We start from the raw sequence: 26,605 nt of genomic DNA on the forward strand, positions 1-26,605 counted from the left end.
TTAGCAACAATGTGTCTGTTAGTTATACATTAGAAACAAGGACAGAAACATTTCTGCTGTACTGTACTGAGTCTGAAAAACCAGCTGGATCATAAAATAAAGCAAGTAATTCAAATACTTTAAGTTAAAAGCAACACTGCATTTGAATATACACTTGTAATAATAATAATAATAATGATAATAATAATAATAATAATATATTTCTCTCATAATTCTTTATGGCACTAAATTTCCTGTGCAACTGTCACATAGTTTCAGTTTCAAAAATAAGGAAAGCATAGCATTGAGAACTATTTCTAGTGTATTTGCAGGAAAGCACATGTCACAAGAGGAAAAACGTAAAACAAAGTCAGTTACTGTTTCACCCTTTGGGAAAATAAATGAGCATGATGTCTGATAAAATCAACAGAGAGACAGAAAAAGAGAGAGAGAGCGAGAGAGAGAGAGAGCGAGAGAGAGAAAGAGAGAAAGAGAGAGGGGCACAATAGCATTTACCATCCATTTTGAGGGGAAGGGGGAGGGAGGGGCAGTGTCCAAGAAAGGACAATCCAATCAGCTTCAAACTCCTCACACAGCCACCAGTAAATAATTTCATTCATCAAATGTGTGTCCTGTGTCCATAAAACTCAGCCGCTGCTTCCTCCAGTCGGAATATCAGCCCTGCAGCCAGGCCGCTCAGCCAAGCGCAGGAAAATAAAAACAATCCAGAGAAAGGAGTTCTCCGAGTACCTCAGAGCAAGAGCAAATATTCCCCAGTCCAACGAGTCAGAGAAGAGAGAGCGACTGCGGTGTATGCCATGGCCTGTTAAATATTTATAGATGTGTCTTTAAAGGTGAATTAATCTTTAGCCCATGAATCCATATATCAGCAAATCAGAGACAACACAAGGAACGCAGTGAAGAGTCCACAAACTGAAACCCTAAGTGAAGAACTATAACAAAGATCACATTTGTTAAAAGTTAAAAGTGCTGCCGTAAAAACCTTTTGCCTCTGACAGCCACCTACAGCTCGAGCCTGTGTTATAGCATTAAATCAGTAAAATAGACATTTACAACATTGTAGCAAACCCAATTTGAGTTTGTCATATCAATGTTTGGGTCATTCTTTGCATTGACAAGAATTTAGAGTAAAGTGGCGCATGGAAACTTTACCTTGACAATTCACCCTTTAAGATGTTTAAAATGTTATTGCAACCCACCACTGGGTTCAGTATACTTAGGGGTAACAGATTGTGTTCAATTGTATGGAATAAGAATTCTAGTACAACATTCAATCAAGTTATACACACACGCACACATGCATGCAAGCACGCTCACACATATGCACACAAATGCAAAAACCCAGCCCCCTTTGGCACCTAGTCCACCCTGCCTGCAAGAACACAGAGGTCCCTCTCTGCTTAAGTGTAGAATACTGTATTTACACTTTGTGTTGTCAGCAGGCGCTCAGAGAAACCAGCCTTTCGTCAAAATGGAGACCTCTACGAAAGCATGTGGAAAACGAGCAGGGATTTTTACGTCTTCTGTAAGCCCTTTATGTCTTAAAATATTATGGCCTAAGTTAAGTCTATCTAAAATGTCTGTGGGTGGCAGCTAAAACATGACATCCCCGTTCGTTCTCTAGTCTGTCCACTGGTGGTGAGTGACATTTTATAATCTCTATAATCTGTGGATGGAGGAACAGACAGATCATCCCATCATAGGAGAAGGAAACACTGGACGTCTCCTAATCATATTTTGTTTGTAGCAGCTATGGCAGAGAGAAAATCCCTGCCGATTATGTCATTTGGACATGGCGGGAATCTGTCTGTCTTTCAGGCCATTGGTAGAAGAGTCCAGGGGAAGAAGGGCTACACAAATTTTATCAAATCTTAAAACAAATTCCATTCTTTTGTTAAAAAAAGAACTATTCACAACAAGTTCATGTTATTGATAATTTAACATTTTTTAAATACTTTTAATTCTATATTCGCCCAAGTGTAAGGTCCTGGACCTGAGCATAGTACCTTTGAAAATGCTGTCCTGAGAGCCATCTGAGTCCTCCATTCTGCAAGAGGTGACCAGAAGAATGAGACCAGACTACATCAAACAATACTAGACTGGACTAAAGTGGTCAAGATGACATGAACAAAGTCTGACTCAAGCACAGTCCAGTCTAGGCCTTTCCAATCCATTTAAACAGAAACTTACACCAAGTTCCAACCTCGCCCAGCTAAACATCAGTGCTGATGCTACAGCTGCGTGTGAACATGTCCCTCATGGTGACCGACCGGGCAAGGTTTGGTTTGCGATAGTTTGAAATATTCACAGGCACTGGCAGGTCCAGATCCTGCTGCTGGACACTGCGGTAGCTGATCCGGTCACCTCCGTTCCTCAACCCATCTGGTTGGTGGTGGATCTGTGGCTGAGGGGGCTGGAGGTAGAAAGGCAGCTCATAATGTGTACAGGATGGACAGAAGGTCTGTGAACGTGTCAGTTTCCTGGCTAGCGGAGGGGTGGAGAAAAGGGCGGGGCCATTTGGGATGGAGGAGGCGGCGGCCGTCGCCGCCACAATGTTGTGGTTGGAGTGGACCGGTGGGAGGCGGGACGTAACGGCAAAGTCTGGCTCCTCCTCCTCCGACTCGGACTCTTCCTTCTTACAGCAATAATACTGATGTTGGGAGAGGGATGAGATAAAACACATATAGGCTACATTAATGAATCTGCACATTTGTCAACAATGTCACATTGCCACAATTGTCTATGGTTTGCACACTATACACAGAAAACACTTTTCAGGGAAGTAATGTCTGTCACATTATAACCCCATCTTTAACCATGTCTCCATGAGGTGTTTTCCAACTAATCTGATCTTACATGTTCATATGTGTCACCTTATTGAAGATGCAAATCCTCAACAATCACAGTTTATGCAGACGTTTCAGCTGAGAATTTGGTTGCTATTTCTGATCAGCAAAATGTAGCTTTCAAATTCATTTCTGGCATTCCGCCAACTTAAATGAAGCCATAATTTGTGGATCATGTTTGATTTTACTGTTAAATATAAGAATCTCAAGAACTGTAATCAGCTCTAAGTGAAACAGACCATATATAATTTCCCCTCCAGCAAAGTTACCTTAGTTTTCAGTTGATCTTGGTAATTGGATTGCATTTATATTGCCACTTTTATACAAAGCGCTTTACAATTTGCCTTTCATTCAAATCATTCAGTATTCACTGATACACCATGGAAACCAAGATACCATGAATACACCTGAGCCTAACCATCAGCATCATTCAAGGACACTTCAACAGGAGGACTGAATCACCAGCTCTGCGATTAGTCGCATCTGAGCCACAGCTCTTTAAAATAAAGATCACATTTTTAAATGTCTCAGACCGTGTTCAGAGTTTCTGAATCCTTCTGTGTCAGATCTTGCTTTTGCATTACTCTTACAGCCAGATTTGTAAACCATTATATACAGTGCACACATTATATCGTAGACCAATCTTATCGTAATCTGCTTCTTTTAAACACCATTAAGCCATATTTTTGACACTAATGTTAAACCAAATGACTCCTTGCAACTATTTCTGGTACCCTTGACCCCACTGAGAATCAAAACCCCAGTCTGCAGCATTCAGTCACTTTCGGCCAATTGATTGATTTGATTTCAAACTTCCTCTCACCCCTTTCCACCGGATATAAACAGGTTTGGAGAATGAAGTGCAGAAACACCACATCCATAAGATAGAGTGAGAGTCTTGTTCACTATACCTTTCAGAACCTGTTTTTGAGTTAGCAGCAATAGTAACCCTAATAACATCATTATGTCCCATTAATTCAGTTGAGTTCAATAAAATATACTAGTAAATTATGTTATTTCCTATGATATACGTTTGACTATTTGGAGCAAAGCTTTTTAAAAATACTCTAAGGAGATTTTTACACTATGGGCAGAAATTTGGACTTCTTTGATGAGATTATTATTATGTTCCCTCAAGGAAAAATATGTATTTTTCATGTCCCTAGACTAACAGAAACTGATGTAATTCCTGGCAGCTGGTTGGTGAGACCTGAATTTAGTGTAGATAAAACCTAAAGAAATAACAGTGTTTAATGATTGAGAACTACTTGATAACAAGAGTAAGCTGCTCCCACACATTTTTCTGTACCTTGATACCCAGTGTTAAAACGGATTTATTTCTGTCTACGGTTCACATCTAACTCAGTCCCACAGATGTGAAAATGCATTTTAGTATTTAAAACATGTGTGATGGCAGCAGAGTTCCAGTCTATTTTAGCTCTGTTGCTGAAAGCCTCTGGCCCTGAGACACGGGCAGTGGTGGAGTTGGTGCAGATGCTCAGTTGCTTTGTCTGAGTGGTTGGAAAGCATTGTGATTTGTAGGGTTCACTTTCGGGGCTTTTAGATTGTTGCAATTACAGCTTGTACAGCTGCACATGACAAAGCAGATTTGGGGTAAAGGTTAAAGCAAAAGACTGACCTTTTGAGAAATGACATAATTTTTTTTTATTCGAGATTGATTGCTTTGTAAAATAGTACCAAAATTCACCTACCAACCCCTTACAACAGCTTGATGTAAGGGAGGTAATGTGCTGCCAGACAACCAGGAACTTACAGGTCACATAATCATCCATAAAACAGAGCATTGTGGTTTTAACACTAATTAGTGAGCTTTAAAGGTGCTGATAGGTGGATTTAGTCACCATTTTACAGAGCCAAGTTAACCAGCTTTTGTTTTGTTTTTTTGCTAAGCTAAGGTAGCCATAAATTTAACTGACAGCTCCTATATGAGGGTGGTATCAATCTCCTCATCTAACTCTCCAGCATAGAGTGAATAAGCATCATATTTGCCAAAAATGTCAAAACGCTCCATTAATAAATTTACAAAAATGTAATAGGTGTAGGTTGAGCTGTCACTCAGTCTGTTGCACATTCTGTGTGCCAAAAAGACTGTTAATGCTCCACTGCTGTCAAAGCAGCAGAGGGGATTAGTCCAGTGTAACATACAGTATATCATGTAAAATAGAAACAAATCCACATGTTGGAACAGAAATCTGCAAACTGCAGTAATGCTCCCTAGTGGTGTTATTAGTGTGATGTTTCAACCTAACAGGAGTTTGTCAAGCATAAAAAACAGGGAACTTCTTCTCACCTGATTCTGTTTTCATTTTATTCTGACACAATACAGAGCACCTGGCTAAGACCAGTTATCTGTAAAATAATAAAGATGGGCACAACACAATGGGATTTCCTCAAGTCTGTAACACAGCTAATGTGAGATGAGGATCAAAGAGAGGATTAGCTAAACTTTAAGAATTTGTAGAGAAGACCGGCTTCAAACTGGAGACACACTGAGGCAGATGTGCTGATGAAAGCTGAGTGCTAACACAAGTTCGATTTTTGCTTTCTGGTGTGAAATGACAAATATTGGAACTTTATTGAATATTTGGCCTTTTATTCCTCACACTGCTGTAGTAGTTTTGGACATTTTCTATTCTATCAGCTGTAGAACAGATGATTCACTTGATGTTCCAGTTGTCATCTATCCCTAATTTGATGGCCAGTGGGTTCTGAGTCCTGAAAACCAGGAACAACAACTGCTGACACAGAGCTGAGTTTTTGCTTCATTGCCATAAATGTACATTTTAGCCACACCTTGGCTCGATGGATGGCAATGCCCATTATTTGGATGGTCGGCCCACCACTGTGTACCAGACTGAAATACCTCAACAACTATTGGAATGATCACCATGAAACTGACTTTTCGTCTACCGCCATCATCAGGTCAAAAATTCAATTAGTTCAATAACTTGATATATGATCAAAGCTAGTTAGCATCATCATTGTGTGCATCTTATTATGCTGATGCAGAAATGACTGTACTTGTTGAAGTATGGATAGCATCATCATGTGGATATTTATAAAGCACTAAATGTTTTGGTTTGCAGCCAAATGCACATGAACGGTGCCCATATTAACTTTGACATTTCACCTACAAGTGGCACCGTAGCAATGTGATTGATTTAAATGGCCATAACTCAATGGTAAGCAGAATGGCTTAAAATCCACCCTTGTGCAAAGCCCTAACACTCTTGAAAGGGCTTTATAAGTCCTCCAAAAACTACTACAGCCCAATCAGCATGACTGTCTATCACTGAATTTGGATGTGATTCTGAATACAGCTGCAAAAAAAAAAAAATCCATTAAGATAACAGTTTGGAGGATTGTGCAACCTTGGCAGTTGCACAGACACAGAAAGATGCTCTACCCAGAAATTTAAATGTTTGGTTGAAAGAAAGATTTTATCATCCTTTGTAACTGAGAGTCACAAACACAGTTTCACAGATTTAAAAAGCGACTATACAGCCATTTAACACAATGCTATGACCATCAACAAAGAGCTTACCTGCAGCTCTGAAAACGTAAAGAGAAAAACCAATGAATGTAACAGAGTCATGCAGCATGGGGCCTCACCTGCAGCCTACAGTAGCACAGTACTGCGATGATAAGGAGTAATATAACTGTAGCTAGAATTCCACCAGTGATGACCACTGTCCCGGCTGTCATTCGAATGGCTCTCCATCAACACCCTGCAGAGAGCAAGAGGAGGGAAAGATGACAGGACAGGGACAGAGAGAGAGAGAGAGAGAGAGAGAGAAAGAGTGGAAAAGAGCAGCGGATGGTAGGGAGTGAGTGAAAGGAGAAATGAAGAAGGAGAAAGCATACAATTCATCAGTACAGTGGCTTCATTAAGTAGATTATAACTGTGTGTCATCTCAGTGGTGCTTATTGAATTATCCAGCAGTTAGGAGACACGTAATTGAATCATCCTACAAATGCTGTTCATAGTAAAGACGGGATCTCAGACTGGGACACAGGAAAAAAAAAAAGAAGTGTGAGAAATCAGCGTTCAACGGCAAAAAGATGAGATGCAGAACTGACAGGGGAGCTAAGAGGTAAATGGATGGTGGGAGTGAGGGGAGCTGAAGGGAGAGACCAGGCAGTAGAAACGAAGACGGAATGAGCAGTGAACTGACGTGGAGCGAACAGGAGAAAAAGGACGTCAAGATGAACTGAACAAGTCATTTGATGAATGGATATGACATGGAGAGACAAAATGATGGAGGGGATGGAGACGGTGGTGTGACACAGATGTGAAACATAAACAGAGGGTACATGGAAATGGAGAGGAGTGGATGAGAGAAAGAGGAGATAAAATTGAGATGACAACAAAGGAAAACAGGGTTATCGGATGACTAAAAAGATAAGTATATCTTAACAAAACAAAAGAGGGAAGAAAGAGAAGCAATTTTCCTGATATTTAGATTTGGGAAATATTCATGCAAAACACACGGTTGAATGACAGGTCAAAGTAGATATTTTTATGCACGCCCCCAGGATTCACAAATGTCTAATCTGTGAGGATTTTGTTCATGCTCTCTTCTTAAAATCTACTAAAAATATATCATAAGTCTATGGTAAAAAAGCTCTGAATTAATGTAGCTGAGCCTGTTTGGTGTCACAGCTGAGGTTTTGATTTATGTTTCACTATGTACCTCTGATTTCAAACATAATACAGAACTGCATACAATAGAACAATGTACACCAAGACACTGAATGGAGAGTCCATGGGCAGATGTATAACAGGTACTGGAGAAATCCTTGGTCAGTGGTTACACATTTGTACCTGATGCATCAGCTGTCAGGAACGCAGCCAATATGTGGTCAATGTATTGATGTATCAAGTCAGTGAATGTTTGGGGTCACTCCTGAAAGGGTTTTTCAAAGTCACAATGAAACAGCATTTTGAGAGTATTGCTTCCTTAATCAGATTAATCTCCTGATGAAACAGGGATCATTTAAAAGTCTAGACCAAGGGGATCTCAGGTGAAGGAGAGAAAAACAAACGATCTTCTGAGATAAGATGCATGCTGTGATTCAACAATGAGCACAAAGAAAGGTTCAATAGACACAGAAAGGTATAAGGTATAGTGCACAGCAGACACAGAGAAAGATTATTATGCATTATTCAGCTGGAAACAGATAACTGGACAGCTGTGGGTGACCTGTGAGGTCTGACCTTAAATCAGAGGTCACAACAAAGACAAATGGAGATGGTGACCCTGAGCTTTAAGTTAATTTTCACCGAGCTCAGCTGAATCACATGTGCAGATCTACGTTTAGTGTTATCTATATCTATTTTGTTTCCGTGTGATTGCACTCTTTCTTTTTGTTACCTGCTTATGTGCAAAGCAATGTATGTTTCATTTGCATTCATTTATCCTACGTAGTGTAATGTAGCTGTGGGTTTAGCATGCTTCCCTGAGCAACTGCCTTCTTATCAGTCATAATGTATATGAGAAACAATTTCCTCAAACCGGGTAGCTGATATTTCTTACAAATTGAACACTGGGAAATCTGTGGCAGACAGTGGTTTCACATGTCAGATAAAAGAGTGAGGGTGAAAGCTACAGTCCACTACAAGAACATTTTCAGCAGTATGACTGACTTGAGGCTGAACTGACCTCATTCTCAGTTTAGTAGATCAATGCTTTCCTTTAATTACCTCTTTTCAGTCTCTACAGCAGCTGGATTACCATAAGATGCCCTGAGCCTAGACGCTTTAAATATTCATTTTGCTCTTGCAAGTAATGTACATTAATCACAAAACATTTGTCGTTCAAATTGTCAAAAGTAAGTCCATAATTTCTTATAAAGCAGGAAAGTGCCAGTGTGTTTCCATCAACAACTCTGCGAACTCTTTCCTGTTCACTTATAAAGAACAACATCAGTTAAAGAGGGGCACCACCGTATAGTAAATCCTGTATACACACACACACACACACACACACACACACACACACACACACATATGTATATATATATAAATAAAAGGATGGAAAATTGTGATTTCTTACAATATTTTGATGGTAAAAGGTGTTTTTTCCCCGATCCAATAACCCAACACAGTTTGTCTTGTTGGGCTCTCTTACTGTGGTAATTGGCATATCTCACTATTGTAAAAGAACTATATTTGGTTCTTTATCTTTGCACAATTGTCGCCACACAATGATTTGAAAAAAAGCACAAAACATCCTTATATATTTGGGAAAAATCCTGCAGATATTGTACACATGTGGGTACAGATCTTCAGGCCTTCATTACATCCACAATCTGGAAGTGTCATAGGACAACGCAATCACACTGCATTGTGGATAATTGCCTGAAACCAAAAATAGGCCAGCAGGCTTGTTGCTAAGCTATGACTCAATGGTGCAAGCCATTATCAGCACCAAGCACACAGCAGTATAGGCTTGTGTTGTCAAGATCTAACTCAACTGTGACATGGACACACCCTAAAATAGAACTGCTGAAAAAAAGCCATCACACAAAATATGGAGCATTCTGTTGTAAATGTCATCTTACTTCCTGCTATAGCATTTACAGTGGCGTTCCACTTTGCACTTTTCCACACCTGATGCTAACAAAGCTCTCCAGCATCATCCATCAGCCTTCTCACATGCACTTCACTGTAAGCCAGTGTGTAGTATTCACCAAAATACTGACAGCTCTGACCTTCTCACCCTGAAAAACACCTAAACCATGTTGAATTCCTCTGTGGGTAACTTGTCGAAACCATATTAGCTTTCCTGGTGATATGCCTCTCCAGAGATGCTCTATACAGTTAGAATGGATCAGACCGTCTCTATAGTAGCCATCTGCCCTGTCTACAAACACAAGGCAGCTTCTCTACCCTCAAGCTGTAATACATCTGGACTCTAATCCAATCTGCAGGCCACACAGTCCACCAACCAAATCAATATAAAGGAACAACAAGAACAGAGCGTTTTGGCCTTAAAGGGTTTGAGTTAAACTGAGGAGGGAAATGTGGGTGACTTTGAGACATTTGGTGTCAGGAAAAGAGCAAATTGAGGAGTAGAGTCTGAAATAGTACTTGAAGTACTTCATGCAGGTGAAGCTGAGAGTCATTGACGTAAAGCACTGCAGGCCTCTAATCAAGTCTTTACTTAGTTAGTTAGAACTTTATCAAATATTAATAAGCTGTCTATTGATAATGGTGGGCCTAAAGCTACAATAAATAATAAATCAAATGAAAAATTATCAGTGGATCAAATGACTAAGTGCTATGTGAAAGAGTTCACCAGTACCGACAGAGAAACATCACCCTCACTAAATCTGCAGTTCCCTTCAGCTCTATGGAGAGTTTCAGCTTCAGTTTTATGGCCCACAACTTCACTGTTTTGGTTCACTCTCGCCGTTCTTATCAGCGTTGTTTCCAACAGCAGCAGGCAGCTGTTTTCAGAAAAAGCTTTGAAAAAACCCACTGTGCACCACCTTCCCAGCACCAAACAGCTGGTGAACACAGTGGAACATTAAGCCGCTAAAGAGCCAGCTATTTTTCTGAAGTTGCTAGAGACTAAAATAGGGCTAAAAAGGAGAGTGAATATTGGTAACACTACTCCATATGCTGGATGTGTAAATATGCAGCTATTTATTAACAAGGTTTTATAAGGTCATAATATGTTAATGTTGTGTTTACAGCTCGTTCCAATGCCCCAAGTCATCAAAAAAATCAATAATTGCTACTTTTAAAATACAAAAAAATAATAAAATGCATGAACAATTATTTATTAATTTTTAAAGTTTAACAGCACAATGAAAATATGAGTCAAGTTAAATCACACACAAATATTATGAACTATACAAGCAATCAAGCAAAAAAAAAAGAGAAGCTTTATTTCAGAAATTGAACTGCTGGATAAAAGATGGTTTTTGAGTGGAGGGGACCTTTAAAGAAGAAAAAAAAAAGAAACTGTTAAAGTGAGAGCTGTATAGTAGAAGAGCCTAGGAATATAAGCAATAACATGACACCAGGTGGATAATGTCTCAAGTGTTGCACCATTAACCTTGGCTGTAGATTTAGAAGACATATATAAACAATGCAGCCCACAGTCTGCTCATAACAATACTCCATTCAAACCAACTTTTAAGAATAATCTTTTTGTGCAGCTGCTGAAGCAGCAAGAATTATTAATTTCACTGAATATGGCAGTATAATATTTGGGTTGTGACCAAAAAGCCAGAAGGCTGGGCAAAGTGGAATATGTTTATCAAGCAGATCTACTAATGTTTCAACAACAATGGACCCAGAGAGACTTCACGGTTACACAATCCCAAAAGATGTGCATGAAGGTTCCTAGTTCAGTTTAATTTATAGTTCCTAGTTCCTAGTGGGAACACCTACTGTATCACAAAGATCAGTAAGTCTCAGTCCAAAACAGTGTTCCAGTGTAAAGTAACTCTATGTGCAAACTTAAAATCAATCAGTTGACGAGCAAGGTTCTTGGAAGAAAATTTTTTGGTTCAAAAATATAAAATATAATTATGCTTCAGTTGTTATACTGGCAGACGAGTCCCATTGTAATACAGTATGGTGATATGTCTGTGTATTACTATTGCAAAAAACAAAAAACAAACACAAAACTACTCAAAGACTCATTTTCACACCTGGCACTAAAATGTGTCTCGTATCCAGATTGCATGTGGAAATGATTTTAACCTGATTACATTTACACCAATCGAGATCCGATCACTCTGTGCAGCTCATGTCATGTCCTCCTCTCATTTGCGCGGGTCCACCGTTCACACTGTTCTCCACCATTTGCTTAGCCATTGGTTCATAAATTGCTTGGTTGCAACACGAATTGCCAAGTTTCGCTTGTATGCTTTCATCAGACAAATTGAAAGCAGAAACTTAGTCTCGTCTTCACTCCATGAGTGTCTTGAATAACATCCGTAGCTGAGGACTGAGGAGAGGACTGCTTCGTGTGTTTACTGGCTAATGGCTGCTAGCTGCCTAGCTGCTACCTCACCGGTTTGGAACAGTCATGTGAGCCATTACGCATTTCTGTAGTTGTTGTATGTGGATTGACAACACAATTGCATTTACACTTGAGTTCTATGTGGTCACAATGTGTCCCTGATCACCTCCCGAGGTGGGGGGCCGATCGGATCACCATCTGTCCTCAATGCATCCGTTATGTGGTCAAGCACTATCCGACTGCAATCCGATCACCCAAAACATTTCAATGCCAGGAGTAAATGTTGTAAAAATCTTGACATGCTAACAAACACTATAATGCACACAACCAATTGCACAGGAAATTACTCATGTGTACACACACGGTGTCTTAACCATCCTCACATACAGTGCACATACACACACACGGACATGTACATGCAGCATTAGTCATTGTGCAGGGTAGGCAGGCGGTGTGTCTCTCCTGGGGCTCCCTTAATCAGATCAGTGTGTGAGGGATGTGTTGCAGCAAGACGACGAAGAGTGTTAATTATTTAACCACAAACACACACACACACGGACAAACGCACAGACACACACACACAAACATACACACACACACACACACACACACACACACACACACACACACACACACACACACACACACACACACACGTAAACACGCAACTCCATTGTGAAATAGTACTGGAGAAAGGCAAACTTGTCTGCTCAGCTCCTTTTGCTGGTATTCGTCCACAAAAATGACAAGTGGGTTAGGGGCGAAAGAAGAACAGCAACAAGCACACGCACACACACAAACACACACAAGCACTCACATGCAATATTTTTAGTACTAGCTAACATGCTCAGACAGTGGGCTTTGGAATAAATTGCCACGCTGCGATGAAACATGGCAGGGATCACAGCAGAGGTCTTGCTAGGAATAATGGCTGTTGACAGGCTTTCAGTTCAGTGGGGGAGAAGTACACAGTAGGTGGTGGATTCGAGTCATACACAAGAGACAATTACGTGCCCTGAGAACAATGGGATGAGCTTTATTACAACTGTAGCCCGTCAAAGAGTGATTTCACCACACACACACACACACACACACACACACACACACACTTTTGGAGCCATATACAAAGACACAGTGAACACACACATATGGTTCTCGAAGGAGACGAGACAAGCCAAACTGTCCTAAAAAATCTCTTTGGAGAAGAAAAGCTCCAATCTGATAATACAAAGGACACAATAACCAATGCTTCATCAGGTGTTTTGTCCTCCATTAGTCTTTGTCTACGCTCTAATAAACTGTGCAATCAGTGAATATTCAACTAGTCTTTGCCAAAATAATTAACACCTTACATAACTTCCACCTACAGCGTGTATCATTTTATCAAAAGGAAATTAAAATTAATTCAGATCTCCATTAATCACATCTACCATCACTTACTAAATACTGATGAGTTATAGTGTATATGCATCAGGAAGATAATGAAGCGTCACTGTGATCCACATCATGCACTTCATTATTTTTTCTTTGGAGCACAACCATGTCCCGCTGAGACATGTTTGTGATACAGCATGTATGGCTGTCAAGGAATAGTTCAACATTTTGGGAAATTAACTTTCTTGCTGAGAGCGAGATTAGACGATCTATGCCACGCTCATGTCTAATGCACAGCCGGACATTTCACAGCGACTGCGCGCCGGGACTAGGCAGCTGTGTAGAGGTTTCAACTTCTCTCTCTAGCTCATTAGTTACACAACAAGTTGTATCACTTTTCATTTGAACATTAAGTGCAACACCGTGAATGTTTTCCTGGAGATATTGTCTGAAAATATGTGTCACTATCTCCATATGTAAGTGATATCAGGTTTTTCACTCGGCCTTCATGTGATGAAAATGATAAATTCTTGAAAATGAGGAAATCTTCCCAAACCCACCTTTTCCACACTAACAGATTGAAAAATACACATTATTTTGGACAAACCTACAAATTCCTCCCCAGGCCTTGTCACAACATTATCCTGTGTGGCTGCTCTGACCCTGACTGTGGCATCATTTGATTCTCCCTTTGAGGCCTCTGGCTCGCCCTGTTCTAGCATAAAATTTCACTATACGCAAAAAATTTCCTTTGCTGCTTTTTCTTTGTGTCTCTGCACCCACCTCCAAGAATAATGGCAACACACAGCTCGCCTCAGGCAAAGCTCTCCAACCTCATCCCCTGGACTGAAAGGCAATGACCAACTTAGCTCCTCACACAACTCTGACCTTGAATTGGGTACCAGGGAAATCCTAAAGACTGTCAGGAGAGAGAGAGCGCAGGAGGGAGGGCGGGGTGGGGGTGGGGAGGGGGTGAAGAAAAGATAAACTGGTTTTAGCCATGACTGGAACCAGGAATAGGTTTTATCCGTCTCATGTGCCCTCACATTGCTTAGGCAACGTTTCTGTAATTAGTGCTCCTCCGTGAACAATATATCATAAAAATGGCTCTTGGCTAGTATGAATATAGCACCATGAGGACATTTGAAAAAAACTTAACGGTGACCTGGGGGTCTTCTTTTAATTATACAGCTCACTAAATGTCTCTCATCCATCTGAATGACCTTGCGTAGTTGTTCTTCCAGTTCATATTGCATGCTGATGTAAGAAGCACCACTGTAACTTTAAACATGTTTTACAGCCACTGGAAGCAGAAAAGTTTGATAGCTTCTTTTTTTTTTGTTTTTGGATTGTACTGTATTTAGAAAGAGATTTTTTTTTTATAATTTTCATTTGAGTTCCAATCCATTTTTAGCAATATTTGGGAATGTTGTGGTACTGTAATGTTGTCCGATTTTTGCAAATTAAACCTTTTGAAAGGATCATTGTCATCTGCATTATTTTTCAAAAATGCCACCATGGATTTCATCTCAGCTTTTGGATAAAATCACTATGATTAACGAAGAATATTCATACAGTGAAAATGGATGGTGTTCCTGCTACATTGGAATCAATGTTGAAAACTACAAACTTCTCATTTGCTACAAACCACACATCAAGAAGTATCGTTTTACAACCTCTGATGAACATAAACTGCCATTTTAATTTTGCTTCTTTGATAATCTGCAAGTTCAGTTCCATCAAAACCATAAACCATCTCCTTTAATCCGCCATCGTATCCCTGGTAACTGTAAATCAAATATATGATGGATGTACATTAGCATTAGCATGCACAATCAATGTGGAGCAAGCAGTCAGCTCTGATATTTTGTACTGATATGCAACAGATCATGGATCGTTAGTGATTGTAAGTGGTGTAGCTCCTGGAAAAAATCACATTATGTGGGTGACTTTATAAGTCACTGCAGTGCTCGAGTAAAGGCTCTCATCGTGTCAGTGTACAAGAAGCGGTGATGTGTGTCACGTCCAAACAATGGAAAAAGCCACAGTTTCCTGTTTCTTTCCATTTTGAACTGTAGATGAAAAAAATAAATAAGGGAAAATGATCTTTCACTTTCAAATCATCTCAAAATAATTGCATATAATCACATTTTGTCAGTCTACCACTGCACTTCCTGCTCCTCCTTTCTGCCATGCCATGCTCTACCCTCTGCTGTGCAAATAATACCACTAGTCTGTGCGTGACAGGCTATAATCTTGGCACCAGTAGGAGCTGAGGCTGGCTCAGAGATATTACTCTTCTTTGAACTTCACAGTTGATGGAGTGAAGAGCAGTTCTTAGCCATGAAACTGAGTGATGCAAGTGGTAAAAAGGTGTCCCCAGTGCGCTTCAACTCTTGTCATGAAAATATTTGGACTTAAAGGGCAAGTTCAGGCTTTTTAAGAGAGTTAGTGTATTGCCTTATTCTTCACGATAGGCCCTAAGTAATAAGCAAATTTCATCACTTTATTTCATGGACCACATAGATTGGTTTTAGACACTTAAAGGAGCAAAATAAGTTTTACGGGAATCTGTATATAAAAGCTATCCCCTGACAGACAGAGCAGAGAACAAGTTACTATCGAAAAAAGTTAAAAAAAAATAAATAAAAAAAAACTGAAAAAGGCTCCAGCTGTTGGAATCTGAGGTATATTACCTCTTAGGTCTGTCTAATGTATATAGTATCTCACTGACTCGCCTCTGCCACTGATTCAACATGCTCAATCAGCCACTGATGAGGCATGACTAGTGCCAGCAGTGCTGAACACACAGAGGCACAAGGATAGCTCAGAGGCGCCGGATGGATGGATCAATGTCGGCTTGGTTTGACAAGCAGCAATTGCAGCCAGCAAATCCAGTGAAAACATGTTTACCTGAGAATATAGACAGAATGTTGTATTTGTGTGCACATCTCTCTCCTCAATATACAAGTCATAGTTGAGGCAAGTGCACATATTAATTTGCGTCTGTGTGTGAGTGCATGATTGTAATTTTTTTTTTACATGAACAGAGGGCAATGTTTGATGATGCAGAGCAAATTAATTTTCCAATTTTTGTTGTCCCCCCCCCCCCCCACACACACACACACACACACACACACAGTCAGTCACACACACCTCAAGCAAATTCATTGTAATAACATAAGCAGGAGATACTGTTTCTGCTTAGTGCTGCATAAATACAGCAGACAAGAGCAGAGCTACAACTCGATAGAGTCTCGGGGCCCCGCAGAAATAAACTGCTGTTTATGACAGAGCATCAGTCTGTTGAGAGATATTTATGCAAACTCTCTATGCACCGTTCCCTCTGTGTTCTTTCATACTGAATAATAACAATAACGATAATGAAAGCAACAAACCGAATCTCAGCACATTTTGCTCACCTTCAGCAATGCATAATCTCTGTGTGTTTGTGTGTGAGTAGCTATGTCTGTTCTGACTCTGAACGGCATAAACCTATCCAGTAACACTGGATGCTGCCTGGAACTAGTTCACTCCTTGGTTTATAAGTTCAGTGTCTGTCACGTCTGCTCCTGAGAAATCGCAGCGACAGAGGAGACAGTTTGTTGTGACACTCGGAACTCCGCGAGGACCTCCTGGTGTGAAAAACGTTAGCCATGCAAACACACCAAGCAAGCAGATAATACTGGGCTGAGTCTCCCCTTATGACAGGTTAATACATTATTGCAAAATAATCAAAAGTATAATCGTATGTAAGGACGGACACACACACAGACACACACACACACACACACACACAGACACACACACACACACACACACACACACACACCCACACACACACACACACTAACAGCCACATACACAGACAACCCTTCCCTCCGGCTACATGGTCTGCTCAGGATAATACACTGCCCTCAAATAAATTTAATTCCTTTTCCTCTTCCTGAATTAGATAAGACACCATTAAATTACATTTGCTCCTTGACACTTGACAATGAGATCTTTCCAATTTTAGACTTTTTCCTTCTCTCCCCAAGCAACAGCATGCTGTATATAATTTTAGCCCTGGGTTGGGGACTGGTTAGTTTAGTTAGCGTAGCACAAGCATCTCCTTGTGTTGCACATAAGCTGCCAACAGGCCAACAGACACATATAATGTCTCATTTGGCAGCTTTGACAGATGTAATGTGTGAAACCCAACAACCCAATGATGTCACATATGTATGCCAGAATGATCCTCTGTGATCACATCTGGACCTGCTTGGCTTCACAGCAGAGTGGAGTAAGTTGAGATAAAAATGCTGTATTTTCCATAAAGAATTGCACTAAATGTCACTGGTTGCATGATTTTGTATCAAACATCTCTGCGGTCCTTCAGAGTCCTTAGTTCGCTTTCAAACCCGGATTCAGCACTCCAAGTTTAGAGTCAGTCAACTCAGAAAAGCAACAACCCACAGGAGGCGGATTCACAGTTCACAGGTAATGTTAGCCTTCATATCCTATCTTGTTTGCTGCTGTGTGTGAAAACCTCCTGCTGTGAACAGCTGTCATGCGTGGTCACCCCCAGCGTGCGATCGGCTGTCGACTTGTCAGACAGAAAATGTGGGCCCATAAAACCAGTATTTATGCATGAGAATATCAATTTTCTGGTATTGCTGTACTTTGATTTGAAGTTTAGAGCAACTCCTACGATTCTTGATGGATAGACGACCTGATGGATATGGCAACAGTTCAGCTATACAGAAGGTGGTTCTCTTTTCTCTAAAAGTCAGTTCTTTTAAATCAGAGGAAAAGTGCCTGCATCTGTGTCCGCCTGTGTGTGTGAGAGGAGAGACGGATGAAAGAGAAGTGTTTTTTTTTTTTGTTTTTTTTTTTGCAGACTGTGTTAATGTAGAGTTCTGAGCTCTTATTAAGTCAAGGACACGTAACCTGATCAGTCATAACATCCTCATACTGGATAATGGATATTTCATTTGATATTTAATCTAGATGTATCCATTAAAATGCACCATACAGTTCCTCAGAGATAAGTACTTACAGTTTGCAAAGACACACACACAGGCAAACACACACAGGCACACACACACAGGCGCACACACACACACACACACACACACACACACACACACACACACACACACACACACATGGCCAGAAGCCACAGTAAATGTAGTGAAACAAGAGGTGGTGTAGTGAAGGTCAAGTCGTATTATGGTATCATAACCTGGTTATCACAGCGCTCACTGCTACTTAACCCCAGCTGCTGTGGCTGATGCGCACATCTGACAAAGCATATGGTTTGTGAAGAGAAGAGAAGAGAAGAGAAGAGAAGAGAAGAGAAGAGAAGAGAAGAGAAGAGAAGAGAAGAGACGAGGGCACAGGAGTCCCTTGGCAGCAGTTTTCTGTTTGTTAGCATAACAAGACTTAACTAGAATCGGGTATTTGCAATATAAGCTAAATTCCCTCGCAGTTGCCCGTGTGTGTGTGTGTGTGTGTGTGTGTGTGTGTGTGTGTGTGTGTGCGCGTATACATATTTGTGTCTTCCTCTTTGTTGCAAAAAGCGTCCTGTGTGAGCACCTGTGCTGCTCTGCTGCTCTCCTTCATCTTTTCATATCTTCATCCATATTCTTGGCACACTGCCAGTCATGTCGCTCATTTTTTTTTTGTCATCTCTCGCTCTCTTTTTGTTTTCAGCTCCACCTGCTCTCTTGCTGTCTCTTTCCATGTGGCCCATCTCTGTCTGTTTAGCCTCTCCTTCCATTTGCTTTGCTGTCTTTGTCTGCCTCTCTGCTCTCCACCACTCGCACTCCCTGTGTCTGTTCAGCTGATGTACACCGCCTTAGGGAGCGTAGGCAGGCCTCTGTTTTAAACATCACTTTGAGCAGCGGTGCCACTCACTAGCAAAGACAGTGACACAGAGATGGATAGATCCCGCTGTGTGTCACTTTGCATATTCAAAGCAAGAGTTTCTCAAGCAAACGTGCTATTTACAAGAAGTTACTCGTCTCAGGAGAGTCGGAAGTTACTACGTATCTGAGGCACTGATGAAATAATCACACGGCTGTGGCATACAGCAAACGGCACTGTGGGAGATGATATCCACTGATGATACACAACAAAATAGTAACAAAATATAATAAATGCATTCTTAGAAAGTTCTTCAGTTCTTTTTTCCCTCAACTTGGACAGAACCAAATCTAGGGTTATTCTCCCTCTGACCTTTTCTGTCTCTATCCCCTAACCTGCTGTAGTGCCCAGTGTCAGCACTATGTCAGTTACACCAGATGGAGGGCATGAAGCTCAGTCAGTGTGTGTAGATGACCTGCTCCAAGCAGGTGTGCAGCAGAAGGCACATACTGTAATGCAGCCATCGTTGACAGAGCTGAGCTCCATACTTTGCACCTTCACCTAAATAGGGCCCTTAATGTTAAACTTGTATTGCACTAAACACTTTGGCCTTGATCTCCTGTGTGCTGCCCATTCAAATTCACAGATTTGAATAATAGGTCAGCGTGCCCCCAGATGATTCATCGCTATTAAAGTCACCATCACCGTTTCCAGAAGAATATGAAATAAAAGGCTGCAAAAATAAATAATCAGAATTTGGATGCTGTCCAAGCCATGGCGATCATTACTCACAGCAGAGCGACTGAACAGCATTTGTTGTTTTTTTTCAAATGCCTAAAAAGACAAAGACCACTAGTAGCTAAGCAAATTATTATGTGCGATGTCAAAGCGTAACTAAAGACCCGTACGCTTCAACAGAAGTGCTTGTCAGATGGTCGAACAGCTTCTGAAATCCCTTTCCAACACTGGATTGGAGGGGGCTGCATCCAACAGTTTGTATAACTTTCCAAAACCAGCGGTCTGACATTTAGACCCACTTGTGACTGCTGAGGTCTGAACCTCTCTTTTAAGCTCTCTTTTTTTCAATCTTAGAGCAAGTATTTCTGTCACTTTTTTCTTTTCTTTTTTTTTTAACAACTGAGTGCAACACTTTGAAAGACTTCCAGGAGAGAAAACGTGTGCCCATATTGGAATGATAACCGCATCACCCCTCTTCTCTGTATGACAGTAGGCTTTTCACTCCACTTTATAACAATTGTAAGCACTTTTTGTTTCCTGATGTGCTCGCATGACACTTTGCCTGAACTGTTTTTTTTTTGTTTTTTTTTTGGCAAACCTTGGCCCTTACTCTCAGAAAAAGGAGGTGAGGGCGGATGGAATTGTTTGACTTCAGTATGGGAGACTGCTATTCCCCTCCGCTTTCTACCTAGTAGATATTTTGCTTAAACCTAACAAAACTTTAACCACATGTCGATCAATTAAAAAAAAAAATCATCATCACCAGTCATCTGGTTTTGGAAGGCACTGAGAAACAATGACGTCCTGCTGACGGAGGGGTCAGTTCAGAAAAGGCTCATATGTGTTGTTTTAGAGCAGAAATAATCAAATGTGTTCATAACATTTCAATAACATTAAAAATAAGGATGTTTTTGGACTTTCTGTGCAGCAGTTAGTATTGCCAATTAGTAAACTTGCTTGAGATGTGAAATCCTGCCCAGTGAACATCTCAGTGCTTTTATGATTGTCACAGTTAAATTGTGTGTTTGCAGTTGCAGAGACTGTTTTGAAAAATCATCCTTGATGGTGATGTGTTCATGAGCCTGTGCTTAGGCAGAAAAGTCTGCACACCTTTGATAAACATCTACATAATGCCGAAAAAAGGATTTATCTTGAGAAATCAGACTGCTTTATGTACATGCCTTTATCTCAGAATATGTCTTGGTCTTATCTGACACACACACACACACACACACACACACACACACACACACACAGGTAGGCACATGTAACATGCATACCTGTGTGTAACATACAGAAAGAATGTACTGCTCACATCTCTGTGTATGTGGCGTCATTACAGGAAAAAGATCCTTGTTAGACAAATTTTATGCGTCCATGAGCGTATAGTGAGTGACAGGAAGAGAGAGTCAGAGAAAGAAAGAGATGCTGAAACGTCAGATGCAGGATATTTCCAATATTGCGCTTGACGGTTAACTGTTTGCATTTGCCTTGAAAGGTCAAAAGGTTCATGCAGGAGCAACAGCAGACATATGATGACAGTTTGGAGAATAAGAAAGGAAGTGGGTAAGGCTGGGGAGATGACCAAGGCGGAAAGAAATAGCATGAAGGAGATTAGCGGTAGTCGGCAGGGGGAGAAAAGCAGAGGGCAAGAGAAGACATGGAAAGAAGGGAGAGGAAAATGTGGAAATAAGTGATGAACAGAAGAAGAAGAAGAGGCAGCAGAGGGCACCTTTGAGAGGTTGGATGTATATATGTCTTTTATGAAATGTGGAGATAATTGAAGGTAATGTGTTAAAAGCTCAAGGCTGATGGTTGCTTGGTTGTTTGTGCTAATGGTCAGTGCTCAAGAGGCAGTGTGTGTAAAAGTACAAACAGGTCTTCAGTTACCATGGTGACCGGGCTATTACAGACTGACATTTTACCATTGCCTTTTCTGTTGTTTGAGTGGGTGGTTTATGCTTATAAGTTCTGGTCTGATTGTACTTGAGCAAACTTTTCTCAGCTCACTCACTGTATGCTAATCTCTAAGCTGATAAAACTGAGGCTCAGTGCAGTCAGGCAGAATTGCAGAGATGCATAATAAGATTAGACACATCGCAAAAGAGTGGAATTTATGAATGAGGATCTCACATCTCAAGCGCGCGCGCTTGCTCTTGTTCGCAGAGTACGTCACGACCTTGCTGAGCTATCGTGTTCTTAAATTCTTTTTGCTTCATCACTTTCCAAAAGGACCGTGTTGACGTTTGCAACTTTTCAGGCTCAGATTTGTCAATCCTACACTGAGCATGTAGGCTTTGAAAAAAAGGCTTTGGACCATAAAGTTTGTAATGTAAAAGCCCCTAAGCGTCTTTGAAATAGGTTACACTCACAGACGTAATTTGTATGTTTAGTCTCAGCTATATGCCATCTGCCTTTATATTTAGTGTGTGATATATGCAGCATGCTGCAGGCTGTAGACAGACATGTTAGCTGTGCAAAGCTTAAAGGAAAATTATACATTTTCACAACATAGGTTTTATCTTCATAGCCTCAGCTATCCTTCCTACTGATTTAGAATATTTTAACCAGCTCAGATCTGGGGAGATAGCAACAACAGAGTCCAATTGGACAAATAGCAGTGATCAGGTCATAAGGAGATCCTCAGTTTTTATTTAGAAGTTAAAACGGGTAAATCCCACACTGTCTATTGTAAAATGTTATTTTTTACAGAACTACTTCTCAGAACTACTTGCTCTTCCCTATTTAACCGGGTATGTTAGCGTTGTGTGTACTTACATGTTTTATTTAACTTAATTAACTTGAGGTTTGTTTACAACTTGTCTGGTGATCTGACTGCTCATTTTGCCACGTTCAGGCGTTGTCCACAGAATTGGAACATCAAACAAAACACCCCTTAATTCCAACTTGGGTGTGTTCAGGCATTATCCCAAGGTGGTTAGCGTTAACCTTGTGGTCACACCAAATAAACAGCCTAAACTAGCTACTTCTGTTGTCTTAGCAGTTTGTTACCAAATATAAGTCCTGTGAAATTAGCTAAATCGATTGTATTAGTGATAATACTGAATTTCATTTTGATGCAACTGCTAGCCATTCTGCCAATTACAATTACAATTTACAATCTACAATCTACAATTACAAGTCGGAAGCTTCACGTGGATGCTAGTAATTATGGTTTGAACGCTATGACATGAATGCAGCATAATTGTGAAGTGAGTCTAGTGATGTCATTCTGCCTTCAAATCACAGCAATTAAGTTGTTGAGTAAAACTGTTAATAACTGCAGGAATGAAGGCCAAAACTACTGAAAAAATGACCTTTACTGAGAGAAAAAAAACTGAATTTTACTTTAATTACACAGAAAATGAAGGCTTCTGTTTACCATATAACTAATGCAATTATCGGCACTATTCATACCACATGTGAATGAAAATTCATTCAGGAAGGACACACAGAGAGGAACAGCAGCTTTTCTTCTGTTGCTGTTTCTCCTCAGCCTCTTCCTGTTCTCCTCCCCCGCCTCCCTCGCCTCCCCTCTACTCCTTGGAATGAGCTTCAGTTTTTTACAATCACTCACTGGGATGAGGCCAACTGACCAAACGACTTGCGTGCACATGTGTGCTGGTCATATTGTTGTCTGTGCATGAGCGTGATGTGTGAGCATGTCAGGGTGTAGATGTGAGGGGAGAGGAGAGCGTGGTGCCGAGGGGGAGGGGAGGAGAGACGGGTGGAGGAAGGGAGGAACGGGTGGTGACTGTTTAACATGATCACTGAGCAGCCATATTCCCTTCCCCCAGTCTCAATCCATCCACTCCACCTCTCCTCTCTCCTCTTTATCTCGACCACAGCGGATTTATCATAATTTACCCTCCCAATAGTGCATTTTAAAGGTAATTAAGCTGATGGGTGAGTACACTTTCAATCCCCCGAAAAAAAAGAGAAGTGGATATGCTGCCTCTGTAATTGTATTCACTCTTGACTATTCTACCAGTGTTTAAACCATCCTCCTCTCCTCCATCCCTCTCTCCCTGTTTTATATGCGTTCCTCTCTCCACACCTTTCTCCATCTTTTTTCATCACCCATCTGTCTTTGAGATTTGCTTTTCCATCCTACTCATCTGCTTGTCCTTCAACTCCCTCTCTCTCCTCCTCTTCTCTCTCCTACTGTAATGACTTGAGAGGCTGGTAGAGCAGCAGCAGCAGCAGCAGCAGTTAGCAGACAAGTAACACACAGTCACTCATAGTCACGCTGCGAGGGGGACTTGAGTGTGTGTTTGTGTGTGTGTGTGTGTGTGTGCATGCAGGAGTATGACTGATCTCCCAGGGGGCCAAGGTTGTTACAAGGGTCACTGAGGAAGTCGCCATGGGAACACAAGCTCCTCCTTGTCTTTCATTGTTGTAGGCCCTCACAGTGTATGTGTTTGTGTGAGTGTGTATTTATTTTCTAGACAGACCACAACACGAATTTAGTCGCTGTTGTCATTCCCTGTCCTATCTTTAGGTCTGTCTTAGACTAGGTATTATGGTATGATATGATAACAGCACTGACATCATAATTGAATTCACTGTAGCTCAATGAACAGCATATACAGCAGAGGACTCCTAGGTATCAATCTAAGTACAGTCAGTCCTCTTCCCCTCTGGCAAATTGAAGGAAAAACCTTGATTAAGCTTCTTAGAATAGCGCTGGGCCTTTCTGTCACTCAGCTGGAGAGATGAACACCATCCTTCCAAAAGATATTCCCTCACTTGGTGTTTTGATAATGACTGCGGAGAGATCCAAAATATCCCACAGGTGTGTAGTTAGGTTGAGATACAATGACTATACAGTCAGTGACCTTTCATGCCCTGAATATTTGTCCCTCATCATTTAATCTGTATTTTTTCTTCCCAAGATTGTTGCCCATCTGTACATGGTGACAATGATTTGGGGGATGTAGTAAGATTTTATTTCAAACTTCTATGTGCACGAGGAAGAGGCGAGACATTTACATATGAGAATCAAAACGCCAAATCACTGTGACAAACACAGTAGAGCTGAATGATTACTCCTTCTTGGGTAGTTTAAGCATACAATAGAGCCTTAGCTGAGGTTGAAATTTGGACTGTCAAACAGCACAATGTAGTTTTGATACGCTAACAGGTAGGGATGCTGTATTACTTTGATACTTTCAAAGCACTTATTTTCCAGGCTGGGCAGTGGGGAATAGTGCATTTAGTAGCAAACATTCAGGTTTTGCCAACACTTTTAGGTTCACTCCTCCACTATACCAAAAATGCTAGAAAGAAGGAAGGTTTATAACATAACTATTCCCAGTCATTTTTATGACAATGTAATCTTCCTGGCTACACTTTTGGGTTCATTTTTCAGCTAGTTAGCTATTACTTCATCCACCAGTGTTTCCAAAACACCCAACAGAGGCGAGGGTTGGCATCCTGCGCGTTCCTTGCCTTAAATATTTTTGCCATTTAAACCGCATTCAGTGGAATGTTTTTCATATTCCACGGCCTTAATGCCGCCCGAGATGCATTTCCACCCTGCCTAAAAATATCTGGAGTGAATCGTTTGGATGTGACCATGGCTAACAGTTGGTGACAGTAGCTGTGGCTCACAAGCCATGCTGTTTTGCCAGCATGTGGCAAGCCGACCAGCCAGCAAGTCTGTCATACAAAAGCACTGAACCTCTCCCTCACCTTTGCCCATCTCTTCCTCATCTATCCTTCTGCCTGTTTCTATAATTCAGCCTGCCCATCCACTACTGTATTTTGACCATGTTTTAGTTAAGGCTTCTGGAGACACACTCTGTTACATGTATGAATGTTGGGTATATGGACTATCATCAATTATACATGTTCTGGGTGAAATAGGGGGAAGAAAAGCAGATTCCTCCTGCAATGATACAAGTGTGGATCTGTCCATGGTGCTGAAATCGGAGAATTTCTATCTATCTATCTATCTATCTATTGTATCATATCTGTTTTCTAACAAGCAGCCAACTTCTCAATTCTAACGCTCGCCACAGCATGACTTGACAAGCAGACGCATCTATTTTACTGCCATTAAAACCAATAGCCTATAGCCTCCGTTTAATAAAAAATACAACATAATGATGAGTAAATGGAGCAGTACGCCAACCTTATTTTTTATAAGGGTGAGGAATGATTACCTTCAGAGATAAGAGGAATTCGCCGGGTCACATCTAAGGTAGTGGTGGCTCCTCGGAGCTCAGGTCCCGACCTCTGCTGGTTTTGGCTGGTGTCGACCTCAGTCACTGAATAATGACACCAACGACAATGAAAAGTCCCCAGTGTCGGTAAAGTAATCAGCAGAAGGCAGGGGTGCGCGCTACATGGAAGTAGAGAGAGGGGGCTCAAAATAATAAACTCCCCAGAGCCTGATCCTCTTTAGTTATTAACTAACAAGAAAAAGAATGAAAAGAAAAACAGCACATGCGTCCTTTTGCAAAAATGTCCACGTTGATATTTTTTGTTTCTGGACTACTTTTCCCAACACATTCTTGTCATCCGCATGCAAAACATTTTCTGTCCAATTCCAGACTCGCAGAAAGAGAAAAAAAAATTACTCCAAATGAGGCTCCAGCAACAATAATGATAACGAACACTAATAATAATGGTGATATCTCTGGAAGATGTGTTTGGAGCAGGCAGCCAGCCGCACACACACACACAGTTCCATCCACCGCTTGTCTGGAGTTGTTTGAACAGTAGAGACTGGTTAACCAACACTGTCCGCAAAATAAAACACTCCTACGCAAACATCATCATCATCATCAT

The 26,605-nt window shown here is 40.9% G+C and overlaps 1 protein-coding gene across 1 annotated transcript; it reads right to left on the reverse strand.

The window, feature by feature from the left end:
* Positions 1-26,605, reverse strand: LOC111238761 (protein FAM163B-like). The gene is made up of 3 exons (XM_022768437.1): positions 25,978-26,605; positions 6,480-6,595; positions 1-2,650 (listed from the first exon to the last, which is right to left on the reverse strand). The coding sequence occupies exons 2-3, from the start codon at positions 6,570-6,572 to the stop codon at positions 2,213-2,215; spliced, it is 531 nt and encodes a 176-aa protein (XP_022624158.1). The 5' UTR covers positions 6,573-6,595; positions 25,978-26,605; the 3' UTR covers positions 1-2,212.

Source organism: Seriola dumerili, unplaced genomic scaffold (assembly GCF_002260705.1).
Source record: "Seriola dumerili isolate Sdu_G_001 unplaced genomic scaffold, Sdu_1.0 BDQW01001601.1, whole genome shotgun sequence".
In the NCBI taxonomy this organism is placed as follows: Eukaryota; Metazoa; Chordata; class Actinopteri; order Carangiformes; family Carangidae; genus Seriola; species Seriola dumerili.

Coding starts and splice junctions, on each gene's coding strand:
- LOC111238761 (XM_022768437.1), bottom strand. CDS start 6,572: ATGACAGCCGGGACAGTGGTCATCACTGGTGGAATTCTAGCTACAGTT. Junction 2,651..6,479: donor TGTGCTACTGTAGGCTGCAG/GTGAGGCCCCAT, acceptor TCCCAACATCAG/TATTATTGCTGTAAGAAGGA.